Here is a 26,499-nt window from a genome sequence, read left to right as displayed (position 1 = left end):
TTTTGGATTTTGTTCCAAAGGCGCAATAAAAATCACCCTGAGTGCCCTCCAAATTTTCCGCCTGCGTCCTAACCAAATTTTTTGGTGGACAAGACGCAGGTCTTTTGCTGAAACTTGTTAACAATGTGGCAAAGGGAAAAGCACCCCTATCCGCGCGTCCATGTATTATGCATTATCTCATGTACGCCCCTCTTCGCTTCGATAACGTGAAACAGAAACATGACACAAACGCTTTTCTTTACTTCAGTGATATATATTTGATGATTCTTCTAGTAATTGGATTTTACAACACTCCTCTACACTTAGTAACAAATCAGCTTTAACCTCTCATTAATCTTTAAAGCTGTTTATGAAACAATGTGCTGATGTTTATACGTTATGCGGGAATATGTACCGCAAGGTCACTGTATGGGATCTTTTATCATGCTAAAGCCGACAACATATATAAGTGAACTCCGTCGCTGATACCAATGTTAACATGTATTCTTATCACTATATGAAATAACATCAAGAAAGACAGAAGAGGAGCAAAAAACCTACAATCGTTACTTAGTTCTTTTTTCTTTGTTTTGAACTGCATTGATTATATTCACCGGCATTGACTGCATTACATCATTTAACAGCACTAGAAAAGAGAACGTAAATCTAAGATTCTACATGTCTTCGTCCACAAATTTTCAAAATTTTTTTTTTGAAGTCAAACTCTTAACATTCAAATGTAAACTTAAGCCATATTTTAGAAAAAAGAACACGGAGATAATTGCATGTGTTTCATTAAATCTAATGTTTCTTCAAGAACCGTCCGATAATACTCTTTCTGTTGGATGAAGCATCTGCCACTCCTTCACGGCGACCGATGGCTTTAAGGATCTCGGATTGTTCCTTCATCATGGCGTGTATTTCTTCTATCCTATGTTTTACAAGTAGAAAAGAAGGTATCGATGAAATGTAAAATGAATTGTTGCAACGAAATGAAGTAGAAATTTGGAAAAATATGAAGCAAAAAGGCTTTTTTTTTTCCAAAGGAGTGACAAACGATAAATGATAACAATTGTACTAAGTGGAGTGCACTGTGGTCTGAAATCATATGCGTAAATTTAAAAATCGAACGAACAAAGATCGAACGAGTTTGATGAAATCAGAAGCATTGTTTCAAACCAAAAGTGGACCCCAATCAGGTCAATTGCAACCCTATTAGATTATTTTTGAAATCGCAAAATCTAACAATTTAACGAGAGTTTTATCACAAAATTTGAGAAAAGGCTTGGGAACAAAGGATACGAAATTCACTCTATTATGACCACGGTCTTTCATTTCCCTGTAATTTGATTGGTTACTCTAAACAAACCTCGAAATATGATTGCTTGTTTTTTTTTTAGTGTTGCTATCTCATTGATTGGGGAAAAGATGCAACCTAAACCGAAAAAAAGAAGTGCGTTTCGTGAGTTAATATGCATGCAAAAAGTTCAACATGCTCATCGGCCAGGAAAACATCAATTAATCTCAAAGAGAGAAGGTTAAAATTGAAGGTCAAAAGTTAAAATTGTGAGCAGAAAGTTAGAATTAAATTGTTTGACAGGAACGTCACGAAAGCGCAACAAAACCATATGACAGAACAGGGAAAAGCTCAACTTCTCCGGCAACAAACAGGATGGTCTTCCTAGTGCTACATTCTCCTCTCAGTGATTAACAATAGTTTGGAGAAAGGGGGGATAAGCTCTTCGAAGTTCGGTTTGTTTATCTCCTAAATGAAAATTCCTTACTTTGCGTCTTGCTCCATCATCCTGTCAATAATCTGCACCATGGCTGGAGGGACGCCATCGTCCTCTCCTTGACTTTCTGCTTTTCCAAACCCAATGATCTTCTCGTAAAGCTTGAAAAATGAATCAATAACTCGATTAAGTAAATGGGTGATGTAGTGTTCGGAGAGACGAGAGTAGAGTCAATTGCAATATTAACTCAACTAGTTTAATGGCGGATGTAGTAACAACAACAACGCACGAGGTAAGTCACGTGCTTAGCATACGTCATAACATTCCTCCCTTCCTTAGGAAAGTATCACCGAACACTAAATAATAAAACGTCAGAGTTCCTTTGGACAGTCTCAAGCTCACTAAGGAACTTGTTCAATAAGGCGCTTAGGCGGTCTTCGGTCACGAACTGGGTAGCGTCTCTCTGGAAAAACAGTCTGGTCACGTCGATCAGACTTCTTGTATGAAACGGCTGCTTCTTGATTTACAAGATCCCTTGGTTGTTCTGGGGCTGGTTTCGCCTCCGTGGCACGAGGTTGACTCTGGTTGGGTGTTGGTTGACTATGTGAAGGAACGTGTCCTACTGTGGTGACGGGCGTTTCAGTTGGCGAATATGCTGCTAAAGACTGAGGCACAGTCACTTCCCAATCCTCTGATTGTTCCTGCTTATGGGGTTGAATCTTCGTTCCTGATAGGTCTTTCAAATGATCGATATGTCAACTCCTTTACCTGTACACGATAAGTCACAGGTCCTAACTTGGTAACTACCACTCCCTTGACCCAAGGATCTTGACTCTTCCTGTAGTCTTGTACCAAGACTGGATCTCCTACACTAAGCTGTCTCTTGGGCGCAGTAGGTTGTAACTTGGAGGGTTTAGATACTTTCTTTCGAAGATCTGGTCGTAAAAGATCTAGACGTGTCCGTAGTCTTCGGTTCATCAGCAATTCAGCGGGAGTACATCTTGTTGCCGTGTGTGGTGTAGTGCGATAGCTCAATAAGAATGAACAAATCTTCTGTGATATGGTACAAGGCTCACTTTTAGCTGCTTTCATCGCTTGTTTAAAGGTTCTAACTGCTCTCTCCGCTTCGCCGTTAGATGCTGGATGGTATGGCGCGCTGAGGATTTGTTTCCCATGGTTGTATCTTAGGAAATCTTTAAACTCTTGTGCAATAAATTGAGGGCCATTATCTGAGACAATCTCTTCGGGTAAACCATGAATAGCAAAGAGTGAGCGTAATGCGTCCACCGTTGCTTGAGCTGTTGTGCTTGACATGGGTATCACTTCTAGCCATTTAGACTTCGCGTCTACGACAACCAAAAAGAAACCACCAAGAAATGGACCACAATAATCGACATGAAATCGTTGCCAAGGTCGGTGCGGCCACATCCAGGGATTATCGGAGGTTGGTGGCGCTTTACTGTGCGTTATCTGACAGGTCCCACAGTCTCCAACTAACTGTTCGATATCTGAGTCTAACGCCGGCCACCAAACTTGAAGTCTAGCTAATGTTTTCATTCGTACAATTCCAGGGTGACTCAGATGTAACTCTGTTAACACAGTCTCCTGGTGTTTCGCTGGAATCACGACTCTTGTTCCTCTCAAAAGACATCCGTCCTCCACTGTAAACTCATTTCGTTTAGCAAAATAGCTTTTCAAATTGTCTGAAACCTCGGACTTGTCCGGCCATCCATAAAGGGTGAAGTCAATGACTCTCGATAACACTGGGTCTCGGGCTGCATCTTCCCGAAGCCGTTTAGAACTGATTGGAACTCTAGCAACTTGGATCCCGTTGACGTCTGCGGATTCTTCGTCAATGTGTAAGCCAACGTCTGTTCCTTTACACGAAAGTCTTGATAAGGCGTCTGCATTCTCATTCTGCTTTGATCTGCGGTACTTGATATCATACTGGTAAGCTGAAAGCTGGATTGCCCATCTTTGAATCCGTGATGCAGCTACGGCTGGAATCGCCTTCTTGGAACCAAACAATAACGTTAGGGGCTGATGGTCTGTCAGAAGGGTAAATCTGCGGCCATACAGAAATCGCTGGAATTTGCGAATACCGAAAATGATGGCTAGAGCTTCTTTTTCAATTACCGAATAATTTCGTTCAGATTTGGTTAAAGATCGCGAGGCGTAAGCAATAAGACGCTCAGTTCCATTAGCAGTGATGTGTGAAATTACTGCTCCCAGGCCTACTGGTGAAGCATCTACGGCTAACTGAACTTCAAGCTTGGGATTGTAATGAACTAAAACTTTTGAAGAAGCCAGAGTATCTTTAAGAGCTTGAAATGATACTTGACACTCCCTATTCCAACACCAGGGTGTGTCCTTCGATAGTAACTGGTTCAAAGGACTGACCAATGTTGACATGTTTGGGATGAATTTGCGATAGTAGTTTACCAAACCTAAAAATGATTGCAATTCTGTTCGGTTCTCAGGTTCACAAACTTCAAGGACTGCTTGAACTTTGGCTGGGGAAGGATGTATACCTTCCCGATCCAACACGAATGCAAAATATTCCACTTTAGGTTGCATAATCGCACACTTAGAAACTTTAAACTTTGCTCCACGTTCTTCAAATTTCTTGAGAGTATGGTGAAAGTTCTCGATATGCTGCTCATCGTTTTGACCAGTGACGATCAAATCATCCAATATTCCGCCAGTTTGGGTCAGGCCATCTAGCATTTTGTCAATCATCTTTTGGAATATTGCAGGTGCAGCTGCCACTCCAAATGGTAGTCTAGTGTACCGGTATAAACCTAAGTGGGTATTGATGGTGACATAGGGTTGGGACTTCTCATCCAGGACTACTTGCTGGTAGGCATGACTGAGGTCTAGCTTAGTAAATAATTCACCTCCATTCAACTTTGTGAATAATTCGTCTGGTGTCGGCATAGGGTACTCTGGGACATCTAAGTAAGGGTTAATGGTGAGTTTGAAATCGCCACAAACTCTTACTGTTCCGTCTGGTTTAAGAACGGGAACAATTGGTGTGGCCCAATCCGAACTTTCAACCTTTTTTAATACTCCTTCTTTCACCAGGCGCTTCAGCTCCTTTTTCACCTTCTCCCTGAGTGCGTAAGGCATCGGACGAGACTTGAAATACTGAGGTGTAGCATTCTCGTTCACTTTGAGCTGAGCTGTGAATCCAGTAATGGTACCTAGTTTACCATCAAACAATTTGGGGTACTTTTGAACTACGTCTTCTAACTTGGGTCTTGGTTGGTTAGCTTGTCGAACAGCATTAATGCGGTGCCAGTTCAACTTAATCTTTGACAACCAATCTCTTCCCATGAGAGCAACACCTTTCTCTTTAGTAACTATAATGGGTAGGTCAAGTTCTTGGGAGCCATACTTAACATGAACAGCAGTTTCTCCATACACTGGTATCGAATGCCCAGAATGGCTCCTTAAAGTCACGTTAGACTTTTGCAAAGGAATTGAGCCCAAATCTTTTTGCCATATTTCTTCAGGGATCACAGTCACTGCAGCTCCTGTGTTCAATTCTAATTTACAGGGAACATTATTGATATTAAGCGATATCAATATTTCATCCGATTTCTTTTTTGAGGAATTTCTCACAGAAAACATAGGCCATTCACGGTGATATGCGTCACCGGAGTTTTCAGGATGTGAGGAGTCAGAAGCCTCACTACCAGAACCACTTCCAGTGCCTAACAACTTAATTCTTGAATCTTTTTTCTTCTTCTTTCCCTGTTTAAATTTTTGTGGCTTGGGTTTACCTTGGGTTGGGGATTTCGCAGACTTCTTCTGCAGACATTGTGGACTGATGTGCCCTTTTCGTTTGCATATGTGACACTCGGAATCTTTATGAAAACACTTTTCAGGTGAATGATTTCGCCTACCACAACGAAGACATGGATCATGTACCTCCACCTTCCGAACGGGTTTAGGCTCACTAGAAATCTCGAATATTTCCTTGTCCGTCAACTCCATGCCAACGGCGATATCTATTGCTTTCTTTAGTGTTAAATCTGCTACTCCTAATAATTTTCTTCGAATCGTTTGTGAGGTAATGCCACACACCAGTCTATCCCTCAATGCTTCATCGCGATATGCCCCAAACTCACACGTTTCTGCCAATTTTTGCAACTTAGCTAAAAATTCACGAATTGACTGACCTTCCACTTGATTGTACTTGTGAAATTTGTACCTTTCGGCGATGATAATTGGTTTCGGCGTCAAATGTCGGCCCACAACTTCTACAATTTCCGTGAACGATAACCCCTTCGGTTTAGTCGGCGTAGTTAAACTCTTTAACAAAGCATACATCTTCCCACCAATCGAGGTAAGTAAACTGGCTGCCTTTTTCTCGTTGGGAACATTGTTCACCACAAAGAACATCTCCAAACGCTCCACGTATGTGGACCACTCTTCCACTTTCGGGTCAAAATTCTCCATTCGTCCGAAATAACCAGCAACTGGGGCACTGAATGAAGCTGCACTCGCTCCTTCGACTTCGAACTCGGTGGTATTATCTCCCCCGGGCATGTTACTTAATCCAGTAACTCGTCGCCAAAATTTGTAGTGTTCGGAGAGACGAGAATAGAGTCAATTGCAATATTAACTCAACTAGTTTAATGGCGGATGTACTAACAACAACAACGCACGAGGTAAGTCACGTGCTTAGCATACGTCATAACAGGTGAGTGAAAAATGAGTTTAGCAAAGTATCTTTATCCTACTTGTTCCTCACAAATGACCTGTCATTTTCAAAATCTAAAACATCGTCTTTGATTGGCTGAAATTTCAATATAATTCAGAATGAGCAACACCGATTTTAGTATACAACCGGCGAGCGTGATTAAAAAATTATGTTATCTCGTAGACTGACGAGAGCCTCAAGATTTCTATAAACACATATTTCCATGATCTTAAGCTTTTTTTCTAGCCCAGGTACTTTTAAGTTAAAATTATCTCATATTTTTTAATTGTACAATGAACGCGAGATTTTCAAAGTGAACTCGTCTACGGCCCGTGCCAGTCTGATCTTCGTCCACTCTAGACTCGGAACGTCCGACGTTAGCTGCTAAATCACACATATTGATCAGCCTCTAACTCTTACTACTACTGCTTACTCTGGTTTTTAGCTTGGATTTTCGGTTTGGAAACTCTTCATATTTATAAATCTGCACTCGTCTCAAAATCCATTGTGGGAGAGATTCCTCGAGCTCCAGAAGCAATTCAACCTGTAAAATACATCCATTTGACGCCTCACATATTTTTCAAAGCAGGAAATACAAATTTTTCATTGAAACTACTTCGCACCAAGAATGTGTGTTGAAATATCTAGCCTAAATTTGTTAGTTCACCGGGTGCAATTCAGTTGACCTCGGTTGACTTAAAAATCTCCGCTTCCTTGCAATTTGGTATTTTCTCTCTAATACAAAATAAGAAAATAGCAGAATATTTCAAGCTCATACCAATACAGTTTTAACAGTTGCACACTACGCGTAGGTCAGAATTCATAGTGGCGTATCTTCCTTAACACCGTTTATCATTGTTCAGTGTAGGACTGAGTGGAGTCCAATTGGGTGTGTGATTATACATGGAGTGATTTGTCAATCACAATTATGCTAAGAGACTGAATTGATCTACATGAATTCTTTTTACCAATTAATCGTAACCATTACAATTCCGAAAAATGGAAAATACATTTAATTTAGAAAATATCTCCCGTAAAGACATTGTAAAAAAAATTCCTCCATGTTCAACGAACATTCCCCAGTTTTGTAGGGTTGTCGCTTTTGTGGTCAATTCTGTGGCGGACCTAGCAGAGTGGATTTAATATGATTGGCTGTTTTAAATATTCGATTACAGGTGTCTGATTACGGCCAACAGTCCGATTCACATTGTCTGATTACAGCTCTCCAGAATAATTAGGAAAAAAAACAAAGCAGGTAACGCAGCAGCCACGTTTGAGGAAATTGTAATGGATGTGATTAATGGTGATATAACTACAGGCAGGTTTTCTTTCATTACTAGATACTTTCTATGATCCCTAGTTCTGTTTGTGGCGTAATTTCATTTGCAAGAGGATATAACAGCTACAAAATATGGACTTAACATGAGCTAGTCGTATGGTTTACCTGCATCACATAACGAGCCATAACAGACTTTTGCTGAATCTTGTCAATATCCCCAACAGCCAAACCGATCTGATTTAAAAGAAGAAACATTATACAATTAGAATTATTTAAATTACCAAGTTAAGTAAAAGTGCCTTTATAGAATTTCAGGTACTGGTCTATATCTTGCACATTTGGGGCGAAAAAACTTTCAATTTGTTTTGCTCTATAAAAAGGCACTGAAATTCCTCACTGATAAAGAAGGCACTACTAAACCAAGATGAATGGTGCCATGGCTCCCAAATCTTTCCACCTCACGCAGTATGTTTACCTAACGTAAAGAGTCTGGTTGTTTGTAATTACTGTCCTTCAACCCCTTCCAACATAGCTGAACAATGGAAACATACCAGCATGTTCATGAGTATGATGGGCATCGCCAGGGAGAAAAATACGAACATGACGTTTGAAGCCAGAGGATAGTGCAGTTTTATGTCGGGAATGAAGTCTGCTTCGTAGTTCAACTCTCCCAGAGTCATCGTAAAGGTTTTCATCAGGGCGTATTCCAATGTTTCAAAGTTAGTCTGAACATAACGAAATAAAACAAAAGTTAACTCTGTTTACAGCTAAACTATTCTAACCTCTCTATTGTAGACACTAAGCTCAGTGATCCATAAACCCATCCACCTACGTTGAGTTATGTTTTGGAAACGACAGAATGTAGTTATGGATACAATTACACTCTTTTGTTTCCAAAACATAACTCGCGTGCAGGTTTCATCTAATTTAAATTTCCCAAATATGCATCCAAGCTGTAGTGATATTGTAGAAGGATTGGTTTTTATGCTAAGCGTATACCGAGGTAGGTGCAGTTGGAAAATTTAACGGGACTTAGAAAACTCTTGTGCCCCCAATTTTCCTCGTCCTTCCATGACGAGAAGAAAGGAACAACTCTTACCTGTACTTAAATCGTATTTAATCATCTAAGTTAAACTCACTCCATTTTATATGCTATCCGATCAGCTCTTCTCCGACTTAGGTCGTCCAAGTGCAATTTAGAATGCATTAAAAAATGAACTTTCCTGAAAATGAGCCACGTTGAGCCTAAAACTCAAAATGTCAAGAAAGTAATGTTTCTACGTTAAAAGTACCCACCTTGTTGTACATGAGTAAGTAAAATGTTGTTCCGAAAGCTACAACAAACAGGAAGAATAGAAGCAGGACCTACAAAGAGTAAAAAAGTGAGAGTTTCTTTTCGTTTGCTGCGTAAAAAACCGCGACGCATGCTGGTGGTTTGCATGGTCTTTGGTTCATTTCTTTAAGACTAACTTCAATAAAATTAGGAAAGCTATTTTGACTAAAATTCAAACAGTAAAGTTAAACCAGACCTGGAAAAGTGTTTGAAACATCGTCATCAACATTATCACATACTTTCCATAGTACGACAATCTGAAGAGATAACAAAAATTACGATTAATTTTAGAAAATTAATTTTCTAATCAAACCCCGGGAAAATGAAGTATATTCGTGAATACATTCATCGATTCATCCTTCGCATAGAAAATACAAGTTTGTTGTCTTATCATCTGTTCGGTCATATGACTGCAAGGACTTTGGCTTTGGTATTAGACGTCCCTAACATAACCACAGGCTACCTACTCTAACCCCTCACTAAGCTATTTCATCGGTGGTTGTGGTCGTTCCCTAAATTTGGTAGGCTACCCTCGGAAGTTGTATGAAATAAACGACTTATTGAGTAAAAATGTTACATTGCATAGTCGCGGAACGAAGGAAAACCTTTAACTTTATCAGCTCCTGAAATTGGAGTTAGGAAGTAGTTTCTTTGCAGGGGACTTAGAATCGACACACATTTTCATACGTACAAAGAGAAGATGATGAAACATCTGACTGAGTTTCACGGTATTCAGTTGTTTGATTAAAATGTAGATTGCGACCTTAAGGCGGCACATTAGATCACTTGGCCATCTCAAGTATGTAGACATAGCGGTTAGGTTTTAAAACTTTTAAAGAAACCCATCAAAAATAGCGCTTACTTCTTCTGCATACTACCTTTAAGATAACTAAATTAAAACTGTTTTGTAATTCCATTTCAGAAATTCCGATATTAGGCATTTTGTCGATAAACATTAGGCACTGGTCCTAAAAACCAGGAAAGCTTTCACAGTATTATTGAATTATTTTTGCAATTCAATTGTGAATCTGGCTTTGGTTATAGCTTTGGGTCTTACCTTCTGAAGTAAAGAACAAGATTGAGCCAAGCAAAAAACAAGGAGAATGCTGCTGCCTCAGATTTAAAATGCGCTTTGCAGGCACAGATCGGGTACACGAACACCAGAGCAGACCCGTAAATCGCCCACTCGATGTAGTTTGTGATGGTAGTCCAATACTTTAGGCGCTGCAACAAAAAAAAATTATCGGATTAGTAAACAGGCAGAATAGTGAACAGGTAGATAAGTTTATTGACTTCCGTTTTGGGTTTTTTAGAAAACAGTTGTAAAATGTAATCCAAAGTTGATCGAAAGATACAACATCCTAAAAGACAATGAAGGTAAAAGAAAATACATATAAACTATTTCTGTGTATCTAAATTGACGGGAAGCAGTTGAAGGAGACTGTCAAAATTAGTATGAAATAGGTTTGGCTACGTAGTCGAAAAGTTGCTCTTCTGACCACTCAGCATCACTCAATAGATATTAGATTCAATATTAGATTGGATACTATACTAACCTGTCTGAAGATTTGCACAATTTCCTTCATGAGATGAATCAGGGCGAACACGATCACAACGTAATGGAGAAGCACAACAGTCTTAAAGTTATGAAAATAGATATAAAAATCAGTGGGATCCAGTAGGTAGATATAGAGGCCTCCAATCTTACAAATCTCATTGTCAAATGTACATTCAGTATAGACTGCGAGTCACTTTAGTTGAGTTTTCAAAGGAGGATTCGAACATCGGAATATCGCAAAAATAGCTAAAAAAAAAAAAGCATTACCTCGCGGAGGTTGACGAAAAATCGATACCTCAATACACTTGTGCTGCTTTCTGGGTCTTACTGTATATTTCTATATCAGTATGTTGATTTCAAGTTCTTATAACCTTGGTTGGAAACCCTCTATGGTAGCAGGAAAAATCCATTAAATGACTCCCGAGTCATTTAATGGATTTTTCCTGCTACCATAGGGTAATTAGCAGAATAAGGCTCTGGCGAGATAGGCAGGGGCCATGATTGTGTAATGGTCCAATCAACAAGAAACCAAAGCAACACAAATAATTTCGTTTCACTATACATTTACGCTTTGATGACACAATTCACATGACAGGATTTGATGAGATCATCGTGGAATACTTTTTTTTCATCGAGGTACCGTATGAAACGTAAGTCCCCCCTCTATTACCTTTTGAGAACCATTGCATGTTATGCTGTCGTCATCGTGCCAGTCCTGGTGAAAAGAGGAAACGAATATTACATAATCCAGTTATAAATTACATAGATCGTTTTTGAGTTGGTGATAAAAATAAAATGTCTTGCAAACTACGGCTGGAAAAGATGAGCTTTTATACTTTTGAATTGAATGCATTTATGACAACCTAGACACAACACGCGCTCTGATTGGTCAAAAATCTACTGTAAATGTGCCAGTATACCCATAGAAAACTGAAACATCTTCCCGTCCCCTCAAATTGCGCTACAAACAGCTGCACCTCCTGGTTTACAAACTTTTCTCGTGTTCTCCCAACATCTCAAGTGGCTTCTTAGCGGGTAAACCGATAAATATGTAGAAAGTGCGGTTAAATTCTTCGGTATATGTAACAGTTGGTAACAATACTGCACTTTCTACATGAAAAAATTGTTAAATAAAACCTTACCTCTGGTTAATCTCAAACACAAGGTCGTAACGACGAAGGAACATTGTATTTGAGTATTTACATAAACCGCAAAAAAGAAACTAGTTGTTTGATTTATGATATGAAGCCGGTATTGAACACTGGTTGGCGGAAAGGTTGCGAGGTAAAGAATTGTGGCATTTGTGGCATTTGTGGCATTTGTGGCATCAGCATTTGAAAAGCAAGTTACTCACCGAAATGTGCAAATAGTAGCCTACGTGATCTGTTGTCAAGTTGTCAAACTTATAACCACACAACGCAACACTGTTGGTTTTGAGATAAACGGCGAGTCCACTAAATGGCAAAAGAAAGGCCAGGTACAAAGAAAGATTCACGATAAATGTGATCCAACCAAATTTCTTCCTATAAAGTCAAAGTTATCAAAAAACTGCTCATTATTCTGTACAGTTCTACATCCTGAATTGTAAGCGGGCAACCCTCAGGACCATTGCTATTACCTGTCAGTTAGTGGTTACTGGTTTGAGTTTGCGGCGACAACTGACGAGAGGATTCGGCCTTACAGATCCTGAAAAACGCCTACCTAAGAACAGCTTTCATTGTGCTTAGTTGAGCTAACTTTCATTAACATCTTTTCATTTTGTTAGTTTTCATTGATAACCTATATACATATTTACTCAGTCTTAAGCTATTAGTACTTTCGTTCTTAGGTCTGTCTTATAGCACTAACTATGACTTTATATCAATAAGTGGAGGGACAGAGACGAAATCGACTACGAAAGTTACAAAGGACTTGGCGACTCAACTTCGAAGCAATGAATGGAAAATAACTAAACAATGAATAAATTTTAGAAGATATTTTGGTTGTAATCAGTCCAAATGAATATTTGGTCTATTATTACTTTCAGTGGTAGTGAAGTCATTTAAGCCTCCTGATTTTACCATTTGCTGTTCATCAGCACATAGCATACTGGATGAGTCAAGCAGTTCTCTCGCCGTCTTTCTGCCATAGTCTGTATTCAGGAAAAGATAGAGATACCTTTCATTTGATGTCAAAATTACTTCCATTTCAGTTGGTACACTCTCTTATGAAGAAAGCTCTTTGAGGATAATGGGTCTAGTGCGTCAAGAGACTACGTAGCAGCTTGTAACTCGACAAGAAAACTGTCTTAGAGACAACTGTCACCTGAGGTTTACCAATCTTGACGATCAATAAATTTATCTAATCCATGCAGCTTGCAGGCTTAACTTATGAGTCATCCAGATAGTTAGAATGTTCTTTGTAAATTGGCGTAAATTTGTATACGAATGGTTATTCTTCCTCGCATCCAGAAACAAAACGTTCAGTGGTTATTAACAAGACTGTAATGAATTGTTCACCTTTAGCGCATCTAATGAATGTTCAAACGAACTTGTGAGACTGCTTTGCTTTCCTTGAATCAGCCGCAGATCATACGTTACCTGCAAAAATATTTAGATAGATTGATGAATAACTAAAAGAGCAGATAAATGACTGAAACGAACTGAATAAATAAACATGGAGTATGGAATGGGTAAAGCTTAGATTAAACCTTGCTTAGTCTAATCTTGCTCAGATTAAGGCTTGCTTAATCTGTTGAAATGTGATAGCAGGACTGGACTTTGACCTCGAACCTCCAACAACTTTGTTTCCTTGCCTACATTCTTCCTCTCGATATTCTAATTCTGTGTTTAGTTCTCCTTTTCCTGACTTTGTCCGTTTTTGGTTTTTTAAAACCAAATTCGTATGACCCTGACCAACTGTAATTCAGAAATAGACGTCGTGAGACACTCTAGCTAAGTAGGATGTTTTCTTCAAATCCGAGTCATATTTATTTTTTAATGATTAACGACAATAGTTTTACACGTAATAATGACAATGATAATAGGAATTATGACTTAACCAAATGAACATTGAGAAGCCAATAGCATATGACTGTGTGAAGAGCATTATAAGATAAAATGATTACAAACCCTGACAGCACATTACAACCATCTCAGGACTTAGAAACTAAGTAAACGTACTGCGTACAGCCTGTTGCTTTTATTTTTAGAGTAAACTATCAATTAAGATTGAACAAGCAGCTTACTTTGAAATCCTTACTGCTTGGGTCGCCTTCTTCTTCAACACACTGATCAAGGACACGCTAGAAAACAGGAAAAGAATTAAAAGAAGAGAATTAGAAACGATACTACAGATTCATTAGAACTACAATTGGAATGGTCCGGAATTCCACCCGAAGACCTTATTAACATATTTTATGCCTTGGTACGATCGGTCCTCGAATACGCCTGCGTCACTTGGTCTACTAGCCTACCAATTTACCTCAAGGACATGATCGAAAGAGTTCAGAAAAGAGCTCTGCGTATATTATTTCCGGCGCTGAGCTACAAAGACGCCATTGTGGCTGCAAACTCCACTCGCCTAAATGTGAGAAGAGACGAACTCTGCAAGAAAGTTTGGGGCGGTATCTGTGTGCCTGGGTCACGGCTGTACCACCTTATTCCACCAAAGCGCGCCGATTGCCACGTTTATGAGTTGCGCAACAAAAACCATGTATCACTCTTTAAATGCCGGACCGAAAGATTTAAAAAATCTTTCTTTCCAACAATGGCGTCTAACGCCCAGTTCTTGTAGTCAAGCAAACCTAAGCGTTTTTCATTGGTATGTAACTGCGATTCTTGTAATTCCCAGTCCCTTTAGACTCTTAATTTTAATGTCAAATGTAAGATTTTCGTATTTTTTAAATATTTAAAGCATATTTGTAAATTCACATGTATTTCACCACTTAGGTGCCATTTTTGAATGCTTTTAATAAACCTTCTATCATCATCATCAATGAGACACTGGCCAAGCAAGATGACTGTAATAAAATCAGGTAGAAATTTAAATATTAGTATTACTAAAAGGTATGTATACGAAAAACCGTTTAGTTGAAGAATCAAATATTTTTCTATAGATGAAACAATTTTTAGTGTAATAGAAAAAATCCGAGCCCCAGATGGGACTTGAACCCACGACCCTCCGTGATCTAGTCGGATGCTCTAACCACTGAGCTACTGGAGACTCTATGGTGAGCTAGGGTCAACTTGTGGGCCTCGACTGGAACCGCATCGCGCGGCTACACAGCCAAGTATTGGTAAGCACCTGTGAAAACTCACTAACAGCATCACGCTGTCACATTAAGGCATATCAAGATGCGGCCAACCAACCTCCAAAGTGAGCATGTAAAGATGAAACAATTTTTAGTGTAACAGAAAAAATCCGAGCCCCAGATGGGACTTGAACCCACGACCCTCCGTGATCTAGTCGGATGCTCTAACCACTGAGCTACTGGAGACTCTATGGTGAGCAAGGGTCAATTTGTGGGCCTCGACTGGAACCGCATCGCGCGGCTACACAGCCAAGTATTGGTAAGCACCTGTGAAAACTCACTAACAGCATCACGCTGTCACATTAAGGCATATCAAGATGCGGCCAACCAACCTCCAAAGTGAGCATGTAAAGATGAAACAATTTTTAGAGTCTCCAGTAGCATCCGACTAGATCACGGAGGGTCGTGGGTTCAAGTCCCATCTGGGGCTCGGATTTTTTCTATTACACTAAAAATTGTTTCATCTTTACATGCTCACTTTGGAGGTTGGTTGGCCGCATCTTGATATGCCTTAATGTGACAGCGTGATGCTGTTAGTGAGTTTTCACAGGTGCTTACCAATACTTGGCTGTGTAGCCGCGCGATGCGGTTCCAGTCGAGGCCCACAAGTTGACCCTTGCTCACCATAGAGTCTCCAGTAGCTCAGTGGTTAGAGCATCCGACTAGATCACGGAGGGTCGTGGGTTCAAGTCCCATCTGGGGCTCGGATTTTTTCTATTAAATATTTTTCTGTGGCTGGTATTATAGTTTTATTTCTTTTTTTAGTCTTGTTTCATATAAATCATTTATTTATCTCATGGACTTTTTTTAAGAATATACTTTTTTTAGTAAACACTAAACCAGTGGAAACTCAAACTCCGATTATCCTTTGCTATTCATTTCCAAGCAACTCACATGGGATTTGCACACAAAAATATTATAATCGTTGCAGGAATAAGTGAGTTAAAATCCTCTTTTTGTGTTATGTTATTTTAATGTTATTTTACTTTTTTTATAGTATATACTAAAACAACGATTCAACTAAGTGTTGGTGGGCTGCACACACAAAAAACTGAGAACTGAGTTCATCGCATTGAGTGTTAAATTGTGCATGTCACTCACCTCTGCCACTTCCGGCATCTTTTCTACCAAAGTTTGAATCTGAGACACCCCTCCACCCACAGCTGAATCCATTACCTCCTTCCATCTGTGTAGTGGACGAATGAATATCAAATAACTTGGTGGGGGCAATCGCTCACATGTAGTGCAATTAATAAAACCGTAAGAGCATGAGCCTAAGTAACCTCGAAATACTGAACAATAGCTCTAACTGAACCTCCTCACCATGTGCTACTTGGAAAAATTTAGCCGAGGTTTTCCATTATATGGATAATTGTTGACATCCTTAATCCTAAATCACCCTTTCCAATAACTGTTACTCAATTGCTATTACTTCCCACGCGGTGTGCGCACTCTGATTGCGTTGCATCATGGTCGTAAAAAAATTGAGTCATTTTCATCTTGACACGTTGGAGTGAACTTCTTTGGTGGAAGCATGATAGTGTGAATATAGGTGGATTGTAATGGGGATTCACAGTCTGTTGCCATTCCTTCGAAAGTTAAACCGTTTGACAGGCCTGCACGACTCCTGTCATTTCTCCGTGACGAATTCGTTCTTAGGAGGTAACTGAAATTATTAAGAAAGATACGAAACTGCAATCTGCCCAAGAATCTCGACACAAATGGCAACAGTTACACACACAACCGATGGCGAGATGAATAATTTCAGAGTCAGATTTTTTTTTCCTAGACGCGAGTTATTTAACAGGGAATTGACCCTTGACATGCAAACGCATATTAAAGAGACAGAGACCTTGTAATACACGAACTTTTTCCACCGAGCGTAAATACGGGATTTTGTAAAAGAAGAAACCCCACGCCTCCTAAGAGCGAAATTTTCTCGCCCCGCGTTTAGTAAAAACGTACAGAGTTTCAAAATACCCTTAGAGAATAGAGGAAACTTATATGAGGGTTTTGAGAAACCTGTCTCTGGAGTTATTACTTCAGGAGAGAATCGAAGTATACTCTGAAACAAAGAAAATAGCGCGCGCACAAAAGAAAGCATTGCCTTTTGTAAAACAATCTCATCCGGCTTTGCTAGACCTCGAGAACAAAGTGCTACAGATGCCGGGGGAAATGACACTTCAAAACTGACCCTTATTATCACATCGCAGAGGAAAGTCATCGAGAGTTATCCTAATAAGAGCTAAACTTTTAAGGGTAGAAGATTTAAAAGCGCTAGCAAATGATAGGAGACACACCTTTCAACGGTCGACTGCCTTTTGCTTTCCGGCTTTCCGGCGTGTCGCCCCACGCAAGGTAGAGGTTTTCATAGATCAAGTCACTCTTTTCATTGCTCTAATTAAACTGTCTTTCATTCAGTGATCAAGATAGAAAATTTACCACACAACGCTCGCGATTATTTAATTTTCCTTCACTTAGGAAAGTAGATTTGCAACACGATTGATAAATGTCCTTGCAATAGTAACGCTATGTAACGCGACACACTAAACCCAACAATGGGCCTTTTCGCTGCACAAAAGGGTCTCAAACACCATCACTTAAAATACATAAAATATTTGTACCGTTGGAGCACGTTTGAGCGCGTTTGGTCAGAGCTGTTGAAGAAGGATCAAAGTGGACATACAAATCTTTGAAAGGCTTCAAACTACGACTTACAACGAATTTGGCCTTCTGGAAAACCGGTCTCAAATTACATGCTAAAAGCAGTGCTTGTGTTTGTCTTTGATAACGATATAATACGTGAAAAATACGCACGAAAAATACTTCTAAACGTTCAGAATATATCAAATTATATTTAGCTATAATGAAAGGAACGAGAACCGGCCTAGCTTTTAAGGAATGTTCAGTCAAACTCTGCCCATTTCTACCGCTTTTACCGCCATATTGAAAATAACGCACACTGCATGATTACTTTCTTTGTGTTGGCTTTGAGGTAAATTTCCAAGCCTATAAACCCAAACTGTACATGTGACGGGGTGGCTCTCTCTATGGCTACATGTACATAAGTTGTCACAGCTACGCTGCCATAACGGATCTCAGGCGAATTATAAAACCACCAGCTACCCGAAAAGTGAAGATTCCTCGTAAGAAGCATTACCGCCAGTCTTTTTCATAGAAAGATCACAAAGTTATCATCTATGCGTACAAGAAAGTCGTCCTTCCTGGGAAAGTGCTTACCTTGAATGTTCGATTATTGCCATAGCAACCGCTGCTTTGTGGTTAGAGATGGCAAGATCAAGAACGTTTTGATTTTGCGAGTTTAACAGGATCTCTTGTTCTTTAACAGTGAGCAGGTAAGTTACTAGGGACGCATGGCCAGCAGTCGCTGCCAGATTGAGAGCCGTGTTCTGTGTCGATAAGAGTAGTAAACTCGTTACTCTTGAAGTCAATGAATTTAAGCATCCAAAAGGATAGGGAATACATAACCCATAAGAAAATTTTTCTTTTAAACATCTAGGAAACCCTAGTTAGTTAATGAAAATGCATGAATAAGTTACAAAGCGCAAAATGCTTCGTGTTTATGTCAAAATGTTTGTATGAAACGATTAGTTCGGAGGAAGCAAAAGCGAATTTTTTAAACAGTTGAAAATGGTTTCACGCACCAGGGGTGTACAAAGAAGTAACATGCCTCGTTTCATTTCGAATTTTCCACTTCGCAGCAAAATGTTACACCAATCCACAGCTTTAAATATAAACCTTTTGTCTGGTAACTGATAAATATAAGTTTAAGTGAAATGAATACCTGATGTTTGTCAAGAGCGTTTAAACTTTCTGGATGCGTATTCAGTATGTACTCTACGCAACCCTCTGAGCCTCTTGCAGCTGCCAGGTGAAGTGGTGTGCGGTCATGATGATCCCTTATGAAAGCGTTAACCATAAAATTAGAGTCAATCTTTCCTCCTTAGTTCCTCAAAGTGCTCCGGGGCCGCAAAAATAATGCATCGACTTACATTTTTCGCCTATATATCTTACAAGCCCGCGTATGATTGACCATTTAATTGTTGACTAACTGACTAAAATGGATGGATGGATGCCTTTATTTAAAAATAAAAATAAACCTCAAGATAGTCCCGTCAGAAGCCCTAAAGAGCTACCTGCTATCAATGGGAGCCCTGAGTATAAACTAAATAAAATACATTACAATTTCAAGCGAAATACAAACACGAAGATATAAAACGCATTTATCAGGCTATATTTAAAATTATTAAAATTATTATTATTTAAAATTATTATTATTTAAAATTATAACGCTATATTTAAAATTATTACTCTTCTTTGATAAATTATAAATTATGAATCCATAGTAACAAAACGATCGTTTTTCAGTTTCTGTCCGTACTGGACAATCAATACTGGCCAGCAATCTAAAGCTATGATCCATTCTATTTCAAAGTTCATTAACTATTCAAGTAGTTAAAATATGTTTAAAATACTAGAGAGGAAAAAGAGAAAAGCATAATGCTCTATCAGTTTTACCTTTCAATGGTTGCACCTTTCAACAAGAGAAGTTTCACTATTTGTTCATGGCCCTCATGACAGGCAAAATGCAGGGGTGTTTTTCCTTGGCTATTTTGTACATTTATGATTCTCTTATTTCTTTTTTTAAGTAGCATTTGAGCAATCTCCAACCAGCCATAGCTATAGAGAAAAAATTCTTTAAAGCTTCACAATGAAAACATATGATTACCAAAAGAACATCACCATTTGAAGCATCAAAAAGAAAAAAAATCGATCGAAATGCTACAGGTCTGAAAAGCATACCGAGAAACGATATGAAGAGGCGTATCCAGTGAATCTGATGTGACTTGTGCAGCAGCTTTGTTCTTGCTAGTAAAGAGTGTGATGTGCTTCAGAGAGAAAACAAATATCAACAAACGAAAAGAAACAGTTGGTATTTTTTACACTTTCTTGTACTGCTCGGGAGTTTTCAGAGATTAGGATCATATGTTTGCGTTGAAGTTAAAGGGATGATTAGCATAAAAAAGAGTTCATCTCCCACACACTAGCTCTTACCAACAATTTTGCTGTTAACAGAATATTTTCTTTCGACAATATGGACAGCATCACGTTCCATGAAAACGACCTTCTTTACTTACTTGTAACTTAAAATCAGCAGAAAAACAGACTGACTTTGATCTCAGTACCTGAAGATATCCAGCTCGTGCTGCATAATGTACCGGAGTATATCCAGTTGCATCTTTGTCAACCACTAATGACTTGGATGCAGGACTCTGTAATCAATTAAGAGGATAATATACATGGTCACATGTAATCTTACGAAAGTGCAAAGGGTTTCATTGTCGTTCGGGCTAGAGCATATTTTGGACGTGGCGAAAAATTTTAACGATAGTTCATTACTCTTGATTGGTTTATGAATGTACTAGAATCAATTACAACAACAAAGAGAGCAGACCTGTGTTTATATAAGAAGCGGAGGCTTGCATACATTTTAACAAAGTGTGTTCCCAGCGGTGAAAAAACAAATTCTTACATAATTTGTCCAATAATAAGAAAAAGTGATTAATGAAAACAACTTTAATTAATGATGTTGTGGCGTAGGTACCTTCATTAAGGCTTCCATGGTATTTGTGTTCCCAATAGCTACATGTAGAGCCGAGTGTAACTCCATATCTTTGAGTGTTAAATCTGCTCCCCGATCCATCAGGAGCTGAACAGTCTCTGTTCCACCCACTGAGGCGGCCAAGAAAAGAGGAGTTCGGCCTTCAATGTCGCGGGGGTCAGCTTGGGCACCCTGAATAAAAATAATTCATATGTAATAAATGGAAAGGACTCAGGATGACCCAAGCATGTATCCAAATGAGACAAATGAAACATAAGAACAGCGCCTTATCACCGTCATTGTCCCAATTAATGTGTTTTCAGGTTAGGTTCGAAAAGACTCAGCTTTTCTGAGATACTCTATAGAGTTGCTGGAAGAAGGAAAAGAAACGGAATAACAGCAGGAAAAAAGCACTTTCTGTAGAATATAATTTTAACGAATCCCTCACCTGATCTAATAAAAAGTTTACCACCAGGGAGTGATTGTTCACTGCTGCACGGTGAATGGGAAACATGCCTTGTTCATCGATGATCTCTTCTTTGCAGATATCTCGGACCTCACTGGTCAGAAGTTGAACGATCTCCAGAGAGCCTTGTGAGCATGCCAGATGTAAAGCAGTACTGTTATCTGATCCCTATTATGGGGTAAATTGTAAACATTAATAAAATCATTTCTTTAAAATATCCACGAGTTGCTAAAATTATAGGTAAAAAAGTATAAATGACTCTGAAGGAGGTAAATTACGAGTTCTATTGTCGATTTACCGTAGAGTTTATTTCACTTTAAGAAATTTGATTTAAATAAAGCAAGTAACCGAGTTTTTTCATGCGCTCAAACCCTTGGACACAAATTATTTTTTCTTTAGGATTACGATACGAGTAAAAATGTGTTACCTTTGTTTGCCGCACATTTGATCCAAGCTTTAAACACAGTTCTACAATCTAGATTAGTGAAGAGAAGATTATGTCAACGAAAGAAATCAAGTTTGATGCACTAAATAAAATCAGGCTCAGTCCCTTTAAAGATCATGAAAATGTTCGATTGTTTTTTGTTTGTTTGTTTGTTTGTTTTCGTGGGAGCATTTATTTCTTTAGAGGTTGAACTATACTTATCGCTGCAGATATTACATATCCTACCACTTCCCTTCACCATAACCCATAATTACGTCAGGTGAAGAGTCTATTTCAAGCGTTTCAAATATTCCTATTGTCGCAGTAAAAAAAAGGGGGTTCAGTTCGTAAATGTGTCTCACCGGGAGAATCCCGCTATCCACCGCAAGATGGAGCAAGGTGCTACCTTCATCGTCAACGTTGTAGAGGAGACCCTCTAAATTCAGGTCTTTTTCTTTCACTAAAAAGGAAAGCGAGAAATTGCAGTCGGGAAATTCTTTCGAAAAATGTTTTGACTGGTTTATACGGATAAGGATTAAGATAGAGAAGGAGCAGGATATATAGTGGAAAAATATAGTGGTGCACTATTCTGGCACAAGTGATCATACTGGTCACACCAGTGGACACAGTCTGGTGTCAAATTCCCTGAAAATTGTAAGATTTACTATATGTCATTGAAGGGACTCAAAGGATATATAGAGACTCGACTCACGTCCCTTGTGGGAGAATAATCCACGTTAGTGGACAGTGCTCTGGGCGAATATGCAGAGGGTACCGTAACAAGTATCTTGGTTTAAACGGTTAGTTGCATCATTAAAGAAAATAAAAGGGCGAATAGGTTCTTCTGTTAGCAGACATTTTTCACCGGAAATATCTCTGATGAGTTCTGATGATCTCTGATGAGTTTACCGCCTAACTCATACTTTTCCCCGAAAGTTGAATTGAATTACCGATTCCAGCAAAGTATTCAGACACAGACTGCGCTCCCTTAGCGATTGCTAAACCAAAGGGAGTCATGTTGTCTTCAGCTGCCTGAGCGATGTCGCCTTCATGCTCCACCTAAAAAAGTAGAACATTTTGTAAAAGGTGGGAAATGAATCTCTTCAGTTTTGTGGATTCAAGCACTGATTGACCACTACCTTTTAAACCTGAGTAACATTCTCGGAGAGAACAACAATTCACTTGCTTCGGTAGATTTATAGTTCACTATGTACAATATGTTACTGCTACCTGTTTTCTTGACAACTAATTCAAGTGCATCTCGATTTTATCATCCCTAGCGAATTATCTTGCTGGGGGTACATATCATCACAAAGGTTTAGCCACTAATGCCTTTTCATATGATATTCAGTGGCTTGTCTCAAAAATTCTCTAACATTAAACCTGTAAGATTAAAATGCCACCCATAATTTCTTACCAATCGCTTGCAAATGTCGACGCAATCCATTTGAGCAGCAATGTGAAGAGGCGTGTAGGACCCGAATCCTTTCGCATTAGCACTGCTTTTACTGTCGTTCAACAATAGCTAGAGATATTAAAAATAGATGACCTTGTTAATAAGGCTTACTACAATCATGATGTACCGTGCGTTGTAGCTCACGCTACAGTTAGGTACACCTCACACGCCCAGATGGACACCACCTTCCATCCCGCGATGAGAATTGATCAAGAAAAGCGCAATTCTTCACAATAATCAATATAGTCTTAAGAAAGATCGAGACTTAATTTTCTACTCAAGATCCAGTAAAGAGGTGGACTGTTATACCAAACGACAAGTAGAAATGTATCAATAAAGCAAAAACAGACATTATGTTTTCTAACCACAACAATTGCCTCGCTATCAACTCTGACGGCAGCATGGAGAGGCGTGTCTCCTCGCTCATCAAGACACTTGACATCAGCTCCTGATTTCAGCAGCAAGTCAACGATGTTGAAATGTTTACCAATAATGGCATTATGCAACGGCGTCTTGCCAAATGAATCTGGAGTATTTATTTCTAGGGGAAACAAATATAAAGATATATCTTAGAGTTATCCGAAGCAATTAATGGGTAGATCAAAATGGACTTAGCAAACTGAAAACAAAAAAAGTTGTATCAGTCCTGATTTATCCTCAGAAAATGCAGCCATTTTGCATCGTTACACGCCCGCCAAGTGATAAAGAATAACAAGGTTTTAAGTGAATAACGCCAATTTGATTTACAAGCAATGGGAACTTGAATTCCATTTACAAAAATACACCTGAAGTGGATTTTTCAAGAAAGGAAGATACAAAACAATGTATGAAACACGCAAATCCTGATAAGGATATCCATAAGCTCACTTATTGATATGTAGCTTTTTCTTCACGTTAGCTTTCTCCCTGCTCACAGTTTCAATTCAAGATCTTAATTTAATTTCTGTAGTGTTCCTTTTGAAACTAATAATAATTTTGTTTCTCTTCTTTACATTAGTTACAGTACTTACATTCAATTCAAACAATGGGGGCTAGCTACGGTCATGATAATATTGGAACAAATATGGCAGAAAAAACAGTTCGAATGGAGTTCTGTTATCGTCCGGTATCAGTTGCTCGAAATGGGACTCAAAACAAATGTAGGAATAGTTGCCATAATTAGTCTAAATGAGTTTTAGAGTTGTAAGTCCACACTCACCAACTCCTTTTCCAAGTAATTTTTGCACTTCAGCCTCGTTTCCAGACAAAGCAGCATGATGCAGTTTCTGTCCTTTGTTGCCTTTGCTCGCTTTCTGTCCATGAAAAAAACCCGCAAATGTCAAGAATTAGTAAAAGTATAACGCTTGAATAACATATATTCAGCAACGAATACAGGATAGATATCTCTTGTTAAAATGTGTTAAACAAATGAGCCAATCAAATTTAGAAGATGACCGAGAGTCTGCCCATTCGAAAGTCTGAACATGCTAAGCGTGCACAAACATAGAACGAGACAGACAGATTTATGCGTTGAAAATAAACAACCCTCTTTCACACGTTCTAAACCAGGCGTCTCCAGAGGTTCATCATAATATGTAACCTTTACGGACTTTGTTTAACCATCTTTGATTCCCACAACAAATCGAGGATATGACGTAAGTTCTCTAATCACATTCATGGTGTCCGATTTGCTTTAGGATGATGAATTCTTGAACTATTTAAATTGATAAATTGAGTGTTATCAGCTGACCCGATTTATCCCCGATTACTCTCTTTGCAGTGAATGTAACCGCCAATCATCTCAACAGTGGATTCTGCAGGTTTTTGCCGTCATCTTTACATTAGATTTTTTTTTATCGTCCTCTGAATATTACCCGATACACTTTGCACGAAATGAGAAAATAACTTTAACAGCGAAAGTTTCCTGAGAGTATCCCAGAATGATTCTCTTTACCTTTCTTCGCTCTCTTAGTACAAGGAAACTTTGCAATAGTTCTAGGCATTATTAATTAAAATAAATGCCAAGAGATCCGGATGAACTTCTTCCTTCGCATTTAGCAGAACTTTTTGAGTGTTCACACTACTGTCGGGTATGTTTACACCCTATCCACTCGATGGAAAGCACTGGTTGAAAAAAAATTTCGGTTAAAAAATGAAATTGTTTGTTTCCTGAATTTAATCTTAGACCAAATAAAATGGATAGCTCACTTGCAAACTCTTGGGATGAGACTTTGAACAGTCCCTTGCAATGCTCATGGCGAGAAGAACTCTTGTGAAGCATGTATTCATTGACATATGGTCTAATATTTCGTACCTCTTTTTGAGTGCAAATACGTACATTTGCAGCCAACAAAAGCCTAATCATCCTGCAAGTCTTTGGCCCGAAGCATGCTTAACAAGTTACCGGTTTGTAGCTACGCTATTTGCTCAGTACTTATTACCTTACAGAAACCTATAACAGTGAAATTTAAAAATAAGTACAACACTCACCAGCTTTTTATAAGATGAAAAGTCCATCATGATATGTATTGGTTGTGGACCAATACATATATACTCACTGTATTCTGACTTATATTGTCCAGTTTGTTACACTGGTGTACTCATGAGTTAATGCGACCGCATGCGAACAATGTATTTTAGATATATTCGAACAGGCTGTGCCACAAATAAACTCTTTAGAGAGTGAGTGTCTTATTAAAAGTTATGAACATCGGACGTCAATAATAATTACATTCGGCTCGATTAGAGCTACGGTGGCCTAATCTGTTAAGCTTTCTGTTTTGAATGGCTAAAATTAAGTATCAAACCTCAAGGCTGGTCCGGCCAGACTAAATAAATTGATCTTAGAATACAACAGATGGTTAAAACGCATTCCCAATTCTTTTGCAGTTTAATTTATTAAGAAGCTGAGCATTCAGTTGTTGTCATCTGTTTTCTCTAAATATCAAACAATCCAGACTACTTTTTACTCTTGCGTATTTTAGGCACTATTTCCTCCCAAATTAAAATTAAGGACATGATATTAAATGCGTTTAGCCAGTAAGCTGAAATTCTAGGTAAATTTCGATTCCAAACAGTCTTGTCAAAGCTGAAAGCTTGTTAGTTTGAATATGCATATACGTGGTTAGAGCCAACGCCGAGTCAGATGTCTAAGCTACTTTGAGAGGAGACAGAATGAAAGACTGACAGCGTGACATGTAAAGTAGTTCCTAAAATGAATAATATATAGAACTCAATGTGTTTCCATCAACTCAGTCATTTATTGTGATATCATCCCCCGTTTCGGTCGCAAGTCTTAATTTCCATTTTAGATTGGCGACGACACTGAATGATTGCTAAACGAATAATATTGATGATAAAAAGATGAACCGCCAGGAATCTGTCCAGACTCAGAGCCATAATACCGAGGAATGAAGCGTTAACGAATGCAACTTGGATGAACCAGAATACTGTTTCTACTGTTTTACTCGAAATTTTCAACTTTACAATGAATATTGGCTGAACAATTAAACCAACAGCGACATCAGAAACGGCAAGACTCAGCAGCAATGTTTTCAAAGGTTTTGATAAAGAGGAATTTTTCCTTATGGCTTGGATTGTTAAGCTGTTGAAAGCGATCGTTGTAAATGCTGAAAGGGCGTTCACAAAGGCAATAATAATGTACTCTGAA

General features: G+C 38.8%; 1 protein-coding gene across 2 annotated transcripts; it reads right to left on the bottom strand.

Moving 5' to 3' along the window:
- Nucleotides 1-232: 232 nt before the first annotated feature.
- LOC148720108 (transient receptor potential cation channel subfamily A member 1-like) lies at nucleotides 233-25,626 on the bottom strand. Of its 2 annotated transcripts, XM_088738363.1 has the most exons (30): nucleotides 25,320-25,626; nucleotides 24,049-24,142; nucleotides 23,216-23,391; nucleotides 22,812-22,919; nucleotides 22,345-22,453; nucleotides 21,757-21,854; nucleotides 21,398-21,445; nucleotides 20,953-21,138; nucleotides 20,508-20,696; nucleotides 20,089-20,175; nucleotides 19,706-19,791; nucleotides 19,421-19,582; nucleotides 18,687-18,801; nucleotides 18,122-18,291; nucleotides 15,983-16,067; nucleotides 13,817-13,873; nucleotides 13,089-13,169; nucleotides 12,651-12,721; nucleotides 11,945-12,113; nucleotides 11,261-11,305; nucleotides 10,589-10,669; nucleotides 10,090-10,256; nucleotides 9,229-9,289; nucleotides 8,996-9,064; nucleotides 8,251-8,424; nucleotides 7,865-7,933; nucleotides 6,854-6,964; nucleotides 1,764-1,873; nucleotides 1,349-1,414; nucleotides 774-910 (listed from the first exon to the last, which is right to left on the bottom strand). In XM_088738363.1, exons 1-29 carry the CDS (start codon nucleotides 25,347-25,349, stop codon nucleotides 1,390-1,392), a joined length of 3,033 nt encoding a protein of 1,010 aa, XP_088594489.1. In that variant the 5' UTR covers nucleotides 25,350-25,626; the 3' UTR covers nucleotides 774-910; nucleotides 1,349-1,389. The 2 variants fall into 2 exon arrangements, with proteins under 2 accessions (XP_088594488.1, XP_088594489.1); XM_088738362.1 differs by lacking the exon at nucleotides 1,349-1,414 and having other exon boundaries at nucleotides 233-910; nucleotides 25,320-25,612.
- Between the last annotated feature and the right edge of the window lie 873 nt (nucleotides 25,627-26,499).

The sequence above is a fragment of the Stylophora pistillata genome, chromosome 11, assembly GCF_964205215.1.
Source record: "Stylophora pistillata chromosome 11, jaStyPist1.2, whole genome shotgun sequence".
Lineage (NCBI taxonomy): Eukaryota > Metazoa > Cnidaria > Anthozoa > Scleractinia > Pocilloporidae > Stylophora > Stylophora pistillata.
The sequence above is the reverse complement of the archived record's forward strand: the minus strand, read 5'-3'. Positions and strand labels throughout refer to the sequence as shown.